The sequence below is a fragment of the Phyllostomus discolor genome, chromosome 14 (assembly GCF_004126475.2).
Source record: "Phyllostomus discolor isolate MPI-MPIP mPhyDis1 chromosome 14, mPhyDis1.pri.v3, whole genome shotgun sequence".
Taxonomy (NCBI): domain Eukaryota; kingdom Metazoa; phylum Chordata; class Mammalia; order Chiroptera; family Phyllostomidae; genus Phyllostomus; species Phyllostomus discolor.
Genome location: NC_040916.2, coordinates 50042307 through 50052393, shown reverse-complemented (window position 1 = coordinate 50052393; position 10087 = coordinate 50042307). Strand labels below are relative to the sequence as shown.

The 10087-nt window shown below is 56.1% G+C and overlaps 1 protein-coding gene across 1 annotated transcript; it reads left to right on the top strand.

Moving 5' to 3' along the window:
* NES (nestin) lies at positions 1–8467 on the top strand. Its single transcript, XM_028502758.2, has 4 exons — positions 1–981; positions 2017–2141; positions 3888–3961; positions 4187–8467. The coding sequence occupies exons 1-4, from the start codon at positions 199–201 to the stop codon at positions 7960–7962; spliced, it is 4758 nt and encodes a 1585-aa protein (XP_028358559.1). The 5' UTR covers positions 1–198; the 3' UTR covers positions 7963–8467.
* The last annotated feature ends 1620 nt before the right edge of the window (positions 8468–10087 follow it).

The window sequence follows — 10087 nt, the reverse complement described above, 5'->3', positions numbered from 1 at the left end:
GCCCCCCCATACTGGCGGGAGTATGAATAGGCTCGCTCCCACTCTCGACTCAGTCGCTCTGGCTGCTCTCCCTTCCGTCCAGTCGTTCTCCCCGTCGGCCTCTGGTTTCCTTTTCCCTTTCATCCTAAAAGCTTTGAGAGCCGCTGGCTTCTCCTGGTTCTCCGCGTCTCACCATCTTCGGTGGGTCAGACAAGCAGGATGGAGGGCTGCCTGGGGGAGGAATCTTTTCAGATGTGGGAGCTCAACCGACGCCTGGAGGCCTATCTGGCCCGGGTCAAAGCGCTAGAGGAGCGTTATGAGCTGCTCAGCACGGAGCTTGATGGTCTCCGGGCACAGTCCCGCGATACCTCCTGGAGGGCCCGTGCAGACGACGAGCTGGCAGCTCTGAGGGCTCTCGTCGACCAGCGCTGGCGGGAGAAGCACGCAGCGGAGGTGGCGCGCGATAGCCTGCAGGAAGAGGTGGAAAGCGTGGCGGGCCGGTGCCAGCAGCAGCGGCTGGCCCGTGATCGGATGGCGGAGGAGGTGGCCCACAGTCGGCGTGCGGTCGAGGCGGAGAAGTGCGCCCAGGCTTGGCTGAGCAGCCGGGTGGCGGAGTTGGAGCGAGAGCTAGAAGCACTGCGCGCGGCGCACGAGGAGGAGCGTGCAAGCCTGATCCTGCCGGCAGCTGGGCCCCCGTGCCGCCCCAGCCCAACCCTCGGTCCCCCGGAGCCGGGCCCCGAGGTTGGGGAGCTTGCACGACGGCTGGGCGAGGCGTGGCGCGGGGCAGTGAGCGGCTACCAGGAGCGCGTGGCGCACATGGAAACCGCGCTGGGCCAGGCCCGCCAGCGGTTGGGTAGTGTGGTGCAGGCCGCCCGCAAGGGGCGCCTGGAATTGCAGCAGCTCCAGACTGAGCGCAGCGGCCTCCAAGATCGCAGGGCAGCCCTGGTGCAGAGGTTGGAGGGCTGCTGGCAGGAACGACTGCGGGCCACTGAGAAGTTCCAGGTGAGGAGGTGGAGGGCCTAGGCCAGACGAGGCTTTGAGGAGGCCCTACGGGGCTCAGAGACCTTCTGGGGAAGGAAGTGGAAGTGGGGGCAAGATGGCTGTTCATTCAGGGACCACTTCTTAGAAAACTCTGAGTTGGTGCCAGAGGCCCTAGACTTTCACAACTTGCTCGTTCAGAGCTCTCTTAAATCACGCTATCTGGAAGGGCAGACAAGCCCAAGACATGTATACACCTTCCCACTTTGATGGACACTGGGCCTCTCCCCAGGCTCCACTGTCACTGGCAAGATGCCCAGGACTTTCCTTCTCATCACTGCTGAACTCATGGTCCTGCTACCCAGAATCTCCAGAGCTCCCACCGCCCTCATCTCCCTGGCAGGTGGGGGTGAGGGGCCCTTCTCCCATGTCATGGCTTCTCAACTTGCTGAGCACATTCCACGAGCCTGGGACAGCTGCTCCCCTTCACACTGCACAGATGTGACCAGCAACTGAGAAAACAGCCCCCTGCCTGGGCCAGACAGAGCTCTCACTATGGCCAGCGCCCCCACCCTCCTCTCAGAAGAGACAGATTCCAGAACGTGTAGGAAGTGGAGGGGGTGGGAGCCTGGTGTGAGGAGCAAAAGACAGTGATTGAGACTAGGGCAGTTTGGCTTCCAGTCCTGCAGGCTTCAGGCATCTTGATTAATCGTTTTTCCTTCTGCTTCCACTTTTTTCCCTTTCCTCTGCTCTGTAACCCATCTCCTCCCCTCCCTCACGTCCCCCTTCCTGTGGAATCTGAATTCTGAGCAGCATGTGCAACCATTTAATCAGCATCCTCAGAGGAGGAGCCCCATGGGAGAGGGCTGAGAGGGGCCCCCGTTCTCCTGGAGGCTCTAGAGGGGGTTCTCTGGGCAGAGAGTGGGGCAAGGAGGCAGGAATCTGCTCCCCAGAGAAGTCAGGAGCAGAAGGTGCTGCTACAGCAGCCAGGGGACACAGGTTAGTTAGCAGGCAGGACCCTGCCCTTTACTGACGTCATGCCTCTGGCTTGCTCTGCAGCTGGCTGTGGAGGCCCTGGAGCAAGAGAAACAGGACCTACAGACTCAGATTGCCCAGGTTCTGGAAGGTCGGCAGCAGCTGTCGCGACTCAAGATGTCCCTCAGCCTGGAGGTAGCCACATACAGGTACAAGTTGACCCTGACCCATCCGGGCACATAGATGTACACATATAGGCTAGGGCAGAGGCTCCTCAGCTGGAGGGGTCCACAGCCATGGGTGTGGTGGCAGAGCTGCCTAGGTTCTGTGACTCTAGGCTGATTCCTTTCACACCAGGATGTTTCCCACCTGAGCCCACTTAATCTCCTGTGGATTCAGGACCAGAGAAGTGTCCTGTGCCCAGGAAATACCCCGAGGAGAGGCGATATTGCTGAGTGGGACAGCCTGAGGAGAGAGGCTGGCCGCGTGTGGGGCACCTGCATCCAGACCCTTATTCCAAGGGTTGAAAAGCCCTTTCTCTGTGTGTATGTGCTCACACCAAAGGAGTAACATCCTTGGGCAGCCTCAGAAAGGAGGAACTGCAGGTGTGGGTAGCTGACACTGGCTCGCAATGACAAGTCTCCTTGTCTGGAAGATGGAGACGTCCCAGGCCCCTTCCATCCTGAATGTCATGGGGCCTGACCACGCTCAAGCCCTAATCCCTTGGCCTTACCCATCCCTCCCGCAAACCACATTTCCTGTTAGCTCAGGAAAGGCTGAGACTGAGGAGGTGCTGCTTCTCTGGCTGTGTAGATTTGGGCAAACTCACAGCCTTTTCCGTGAAACTGGCCTGCTTAGTTGAGGGTCCAGTGATTTTGCCTGAGGGAGGGGCTTTGCTACCATGAAGAGCTTCGTATACCAAGCCCACTGTGTGGGCCAAGGCAAGACAAGCTATGAGGACAGTGCCCCCAAATCCACAGACAAACAAAGGCAGGGGCCCTAGGACAGGTTCTTGAGGGGAGGGAAAACAGGGCCCAGAAAGGAACATCAGCGAGGACCCAGGGATGAGGAAAGGAGCAGCTGCATGAGCTCAGAGGGCAGAACACTACGTGGGGAGGACAGAGATGAGACTGCAGACAGTACTGACCAGACTCAGAGATCATAAGGAAGAGTTGACAGCTGATGCTCAGCATAACCTATTGAATTGATTGGTCTCCCTTCCCCCTGCTGGTCCCCTCCTCCTCCATCCTCCTGGGGCATCAAGGCAGGGGCATAAACACAAAGACCTCTATTGCCCTTGAAAGGCTTGGGGTCCAGAGTACTTGGAGATCCCAAGATGAAGACCTTGACCATAATCAAACCACCAAGGGGAAGGATCTGAGTAGGCTTAACCTTTGGGTTTTTGATGCATGAAAAGGATTTGGAGAGAGGGAGCTGAATTCTTTTGATTTTTCTTTCTGTGACTAGCTCCTGGGGCCCTGGGGGAGGAGGAGGGAGCCTATCCCCTGGGAACAGCCTGAGAATTCCCACTTCCCCTGGGAAGCCCCCTCCTCAGACCCTCCGGATTGTGGTGTGGACAAAGGCAGAAATTAGCATGAGAATGAGCCCCACACACAGAGGATGAGGTCATTGGCCTGGGGTGGGAGGAGGAGACTAGTCTAAGCAATATGTGAGTGTGTGTACACTGTGTTCGCTGTGTGGGAATCTGCTTGTATGTCTATGAGCTCATCCGTGTGTCTCAAATATGTGTGTGATGCTGTGTGACCACATGTGTGATATCTGGGTATGTGATTATGTGATTTCATGTGCACAGCCTAGTATAACCCCACCTGTGGCATTTGTATGATAGTGGTAAAAATGAAGAAGATTCCAACAATGCCAGGGTTTTTTCTGGCTGGCTTGCCTACAGGCCTATGGACAGAGGGCTGACCCAGTTTTTCCTCCCTCATCCCCAGGACCCTCCTAGAGGCTGAGAACTCCCGGCTACAGGTACCTGGCTGTGGTTCTAAGTCTTCCTTCAGCATCCAGGGTAAGAGTTGGGACCATGTTTCCCCTCCCCAAAACTCCATCCTTCTTTGCTTTTCATACCCCAGAGTAACTCCTTTCCTGAGAGGCATTAGTCTATGTCTTGATTCCTTGGCCCCGAAGAGCCCGACAAGGTCCATGGACACTTTTGCCAGGAATGGTAACTGCTGTGGCCCCACCTCCCCTGCCAATACATACTGACACCGTTTCTTCTCTTCCACCTTTCCAGACCCCAAGCTGGAGCTGCATTTTCCTGGGACTCCAGAGGGCCGGTGTCTGGGACCTTTGCTCTCTGTCCTGAGCCCTACTCCCCTCTCCTCACCCTTACCTGATACCCTTGAAACACCTGTTCCAGCCATTCTGAAGAGCCAGGAATTCCTCCAAGCCCATACCCCCACCTTAGCCAGCACCCCCATTCTACCCACACCTCAGGCTCCCTGCCCTGCTACAGATGGAGAGATCAGAACCCAGGATGCCCCTCTCTCTGTGCTCCAGCAACAGGTTGGGAGGCAAGTTCTACAGGCTACAGAGCCTGAAGCTAATATAGCTATCACTGCCAGCATCCTCCCAGGACTAGAGGAATCTGTGGAAAAGCAGCAAGGGGCCAGTACAGGCCAGTCTCCCAAGGATGATGCCTCCTTGGCTCCACCCTTTACCCCCGACCACCCCAGGTTAGAGGCCATAGATGGAGAACCCAGTGAGACTAGAGTATCCAGCAGATCCCAGGAGGAAGGTGAAGGGCAAATGTGGGAGTTAGCAGAGAAAGAAATAGCCATAGAAGTGAAAGTGTTAAGCAGGTTGCAGCAGCAAACACAGCAAGAAGAAGGGGATCTGGACATGAGGGAAATCCAGGACTCCCAGGGTCCTTTGGAAAAAGAAACTCTAAAGTCTCTGGAAGAGGAGATTCAAGAGCCACTGATGTTTCTGGAAGAACACAGCCATGAGACACTGAGATCTCTAGAGAAGGAGAATCAAGAGCTATTGAAGTCTTTAGAAGAAAAGGACATGGAGGTAGTGAGAACTCTAGAAAAAGAGACTGTAGAACTACTTAAGCCTATAGGAAAAGAGGACCCACAGCCACTGCAGTCTTTAGAAAAGGAGAATCAAGAACTAATGAGATCTTCTGAAGGTAATCTAGAGACATTTTTATATTCAGGGGAGGAAAATCAAGAACTAGTGAGGTCTCTAGAAAGGGAGAACCTTGAGTCCTTGAGAGCTCTAGAAAAACAGATTCAAGAGCCATTGAGGTCTCTGGAAGAAGAGGACCCTAAAATACTGAGAACCCTTGAAAAAGAAAATCCTTCCCCTCTGAAGTCTCTAGAAGAAGAAAATCAAGAGACCTGGACGCCTCTGGAAAAAGAGAACCAGGAACCACTAGAGTCTCTAGAACAAGAGGACCAAGAGACAATGAGGCCTGTAGAAAAAGAGACTCAACAGCTACTGAAGTCTCCAGGAGAAGAAGACCAAATGACATTGAGACCTCTGGAAAAAGTGAAACTAGAGCCACTGAAGTCTCTTGGAAAAGACCAGGAGATATTTAGACCTTTTGAAAAAGAGAATCAAGAATTACTAATATCCCTACAAGGAGAGAGTGTAGAAGCAGTAAGATGTTTAGAAACAGAGAATCTAGAACCACTAAAGTCTGCAGGAGAAGACCTGGAAATATTAAAGTCTACAGAAACTCAAGAGCCATTGTGTTCTCTGGAAGAAAAGAATCAGGAGATAATAAAACCCCTAGAAAAGGAAATTCAAAAACCACTGGGGTCTGTGGAAGAGAATCAAGAGTCATCAAAGCCCCTAGAAAAGGAGAATCAAGAATCACTGAGATCTCTGGGAAATCTGAGAACTCCAGAAGAGGTAGACAAGGAAAGTCAAAGGTTCCTGCAAGAGGAAGAGAGCCTGGAGAAGGGAGAGAGTCAAGAGTCGCTGAGGTCTTTGGAAGAGGAGGGACAGGAGCTGCTACTGTCTGCAAATCAGCAGAGGTGGGAAGATACGGTGGTGGGAGACCAAAAACTAGACCAGGAAATGCCTTCTGGGAGGGGTAGAATGGGCAATGAGGATGAGGCAGAGCTGGCCCCAAGGGAACGGGATGGCTTCTCTGGAAAGGAGGAATTAGCAGAGGAGGGAGAACTGCAGCTCCCAAGCCCTGTGACAGCGGGGGGCTGGAGCACAGGGGAGGGGCACTCAGGGAGCCCTGAGCTCAAAGAGCAGAGGGTTTTAGCTGAGGGCACCAGTGGGGAAGGAGGTGCTGAGGGCCTTCTGGACCCTGAAGGGCAGCTAGAGCCCAGGGGGGCCCCGGGCCTCCAAGCTCCCTGCGGAATGTCAGAGGTGATAGAGCCAGTGTTGGAAAGTGATGATAAGGCCCCAGGGGGTGGCCGAGCCCCCCCAGAGGTCACCTTGAATTTGGAGACAGCTAGGGGTGAGTTCGCTTCAGGAGCTGAGCAAGGACTGGAACAGAAGGTAGTAGAGTTGGAGGACCCAGGCCACTTGGCCAGAGAGGAGGTGATGGAGCCGCTCCTGGGGGAAGAAGGCTTAGAGGCAAAGAGGGAGCAGGACTTGGAAGGGTCTGGAAACGACCTACAGGAGGCAGCTGCTCTGGAGCCAGAGCTTCCCATGCTGCTCAGGAAGAATAGAGACCCTTTGGAGTCTCATGGGGCCGGAAAGGAATTGGAGCCTGAGGCCCCCTGGGAAGCAAAGGAGGTGTTCCCTGCTGAGACCTTGCTCTGTGATGAAAGTGACACTCCTCAGTCCAGGCCCCTGGGGTCAGAGGAAGCTGAGAAAGATGTGGAACCAGTGCTGGGGCCCTCCAGTTCAAGGCCCACTGAGTCCTGCTTACTCACCCCAGTCCCTGAAGATGCCCCTGGGCCCCAGCCCCTAGCTGAGGGGAGCCCGGAGGCTAGCTGGAGGCTAGAGGGCAGCGCCCTGGAAAAAGTAGAGGGTGAGAAGGAGGAGTTGAGGCCTGGGGAGCTCCCTGAGGGCCTCCAGGATGATGGGGAGGAGAGCAGAGATGAGAGCGAGGATGATGAGCTGGGGGAGACTCTTCCTGACTCCACTCCCCTGGGCGTCTACCTCAGGTCCCCTGCCTCACCCAAGTGGGACCTAGCTGAAGAGCAGAGGCCCTCTTCTCAAGGGGAGACCAGAAAAGAAGGCTGGGATTCTGCTGTTCTGACCCCTGAGGGCCATGGTGCTCACCCAGAAGAGGGAGAGGAGGAGGAGGGGGGAGAAGAAGAGGAAGAATGTGTCCAGGACTCTGACCTGTCAGAAGAATTTGAGGACGTGGGAACTGAGGGTTCTATCCCTCCTGGGGTCTCCAGGGAATTGATGGAACCTCTGGGCCAGGTGTCCCAGCTGCTACCTGAGCCTGCAGCCTGGGGTCAGGATGGGGAGTCTGATGGGTTTGCAGATGAGGAAGAGAGTGGGGAAGAGGGAGAAGAGGAAGAGGAGGGGAAAGGGCCAGGGGTGGAACAGTGGGGGCCAGGGCCCTCTGTTGGTAGCCTCCCTGCCAGGAGTGGCCTTCAGAGTGGGAACCTCCTGGGGTCTGGGACTGTGAGTGTCAGCATCCCCTGGGATGATGGCTTGAGGGGTGCAGCGGCTGACCTCCCCATGACCGTCCTGGAGACGGAGTCCCAGGACAGCACCGAGCCCTCTGGCTCAGAGGAAGAGTCTGCTCCCTTGGAGAGGGAGGACCAAGTTTCTGGCCCTCTGGGGACCCTCAGTGGGACAGAGTACACCCCTGGTGTCAATGGCCAGGGCCCCAGCTTGAAGAAGGAGTTGGAGCATGTGAATGGGGGGTTGGTGAACCAGTTAGAGCAGTCTGACAGAGCAGGGCAGGGGAAACTGGAGGCCCCTGAGGGGGACGGAGGGAGTCCTTTGGAGGAGGAGGAGGAGAGGGGTGCCCTGAAGACCCCTTGGGCCGGGGCTCCTCTTCACCTGGGCCCTGGCCAGCTCCTGAAGTTCACTCAGAGGGAAGAAGATGGAGATTCTTGGTCCTCAGGGGAGGATTAGAGACAGTGTTCCTCCTGCACGTCAGACGTGGGGACATGTCCCCAAGTCCCCACCCTGCTCAGGACCAGCTCCTTAATGTAAGTGGTTTCTGTCTGAGGGGCCTGGCTGGGTGAGGTAAAACGGGGTGTGGAAAAGGGACCTATTCCTAAAACGGAGGCTCCAGGAATAAAAACCATCCCCTCAGACCCTGCAAAAGAGCCAGGACATCTGCACTATCCTGTGAGGTTTAAGCCACCCAAAGCCCTGTAGGACTAGGCGCCTTGTCCCTGCACCTCCCCCCCTTCTGCAGCTGGAAAAAGCCGGGTCTGCTGGCTCCTCCAAGGAAAGGGGTGGCTGTGGTGGTCTTTGTGCTGGGGTTCACCACCCTGCCCCTCCTCACTCCACCCTCATGGGCAGTCTGGCCAGTGAGAGGGTGTTTCTGTGTCCTGACTCCATATACTCCTGCCCTGTGGGGCTCTGACTCATTTTTGCCTAAATAAAATAAAGCAATGCCTCCACCTACAAAGTCTGGACTCTTTCCTAAGTCAGGGGGTCCTCAGGGGAGGACTGGGAGATGCTGGTGTCAGGGAGGGGCTGCCCCTGAGGAGCAGATGCCCTGGCAGGCCTCTTGGGAGAGCCGAAGCAGACAGACCTGGGCTGCAGGCAGCAGTTCTGGGGCCCCCGGCGGGGCTCGGGGTGCCAACCCAGGTGACCTCAGTGCCTGAGCACGCAAGCCATCATCATCTCTGCCACAGAGCTGATTAAAGGGAGTGGGACTTGTGCCACCCCCACCCTGGCCTGTCCTCCGCTGGGCCCTCTGTGCCGCCAGCATAATAAGTCCCTTTGCCCCCAAACCCAAACAGTTGTCTGGCCTGTGATGTCTGCAGGGACTGGCTGGGTCAGAGTGGGGCGAGGCTAGAGGGAGGCCTGCTCTGCCTTAGTCCGGTTGTGTGGCCTCAGGTCAGCATTTAACCTCTCTGAATCTCAGACTCAGCCAAACAATGGGGAGTACTGGGATACTGGGTGACTCGGGGGGCCTCCCAGGGTAGAGAAAGCAGGAGGGAGGGCTAGGAGAAGCTGGAGGACTACAGCTTTGACCTTCAGTAGTTCTTTCCTCGCAGCAAAGGGGAAGTGGGGAGGAAGAGAGACTGAAGTGGCGGGGTGAGACAAGAGCTAGGGGCTACATCAGTAATTGGGGTAGACGTAGGGTGGGGGACACACGGCCACGGCTTCTGTCCACCCAAACCCCTTTCCTGGAGTTCTCTGGGTCCCTGTGTAGGGCAGGGAGGGACCAGAGGTTCCTGGATTAGGTGGGAATCCCCACCTAATCAGGATACCCCAATAGAAGCCACTCCCCAGTTCAGCTCAGTAGGGAAGGGAGATCTGGCGACACCACTAAATATCCCTGTTGGGGGTGGGAGAGGGGCTGCCAAACAAATGTTCCGCATTTGGAGACAAGCTCAAGTCTGGGAGCAGGCTGAGGTCCCGGGAAAGATGAGAGGAAGTCTCAGCCGATCTGGCTACCACCCATGTCCCCTGGCCACAGGAGGGGTAGACAGGAGGTCCCTGACAGAATCTCAATGTCTGCCTCTTGCCCATGCCTTTCTCGTACTCCGCCCAGTAGTCTTTGTCTGGGGCACTCAGGCCTTCATCTTACACACACCCCTGCCCTCAGGGTCCAGGAGCTATCTCTCCCCACCCTGCTGGCGTCCAAGCCTCCACTGTGCTTCCTGTACCCACCACTAACAAGGCCCTGTGTGATCCTGCCAGGCTGCCCAGCTGGAGTCAGCACATCCAGGCAAGTAAGGCCCACTCCCTGACCCTCTAAATGGACACGGGAGCCCTGTGTGTGATCTCCCCAGGCGCTCAGGTTCCCCTTCCTGGGCAAGGGACAGAGGCCAAGCCAAGCTGTCCTTCCTTGTGCCTGGGTGACCATCCTGCCCCGCACACCAGGGTTCCTGGTCCCCCACAGAGCCAGTGGATTCTGCTAACAATCCCCAGTGGGGAGGGATGTAAGTTAACAAAAGTGAGGAGTTTCCCAAAGGGGGTGTGTTGTAGGAGGTTTGTTTTCTCTGGAAATGGTCATCTGTTTATACGGCAAGAGAAATAGAGGCTTGAAAATAACAGGGACATTCTTGGTGGTGAG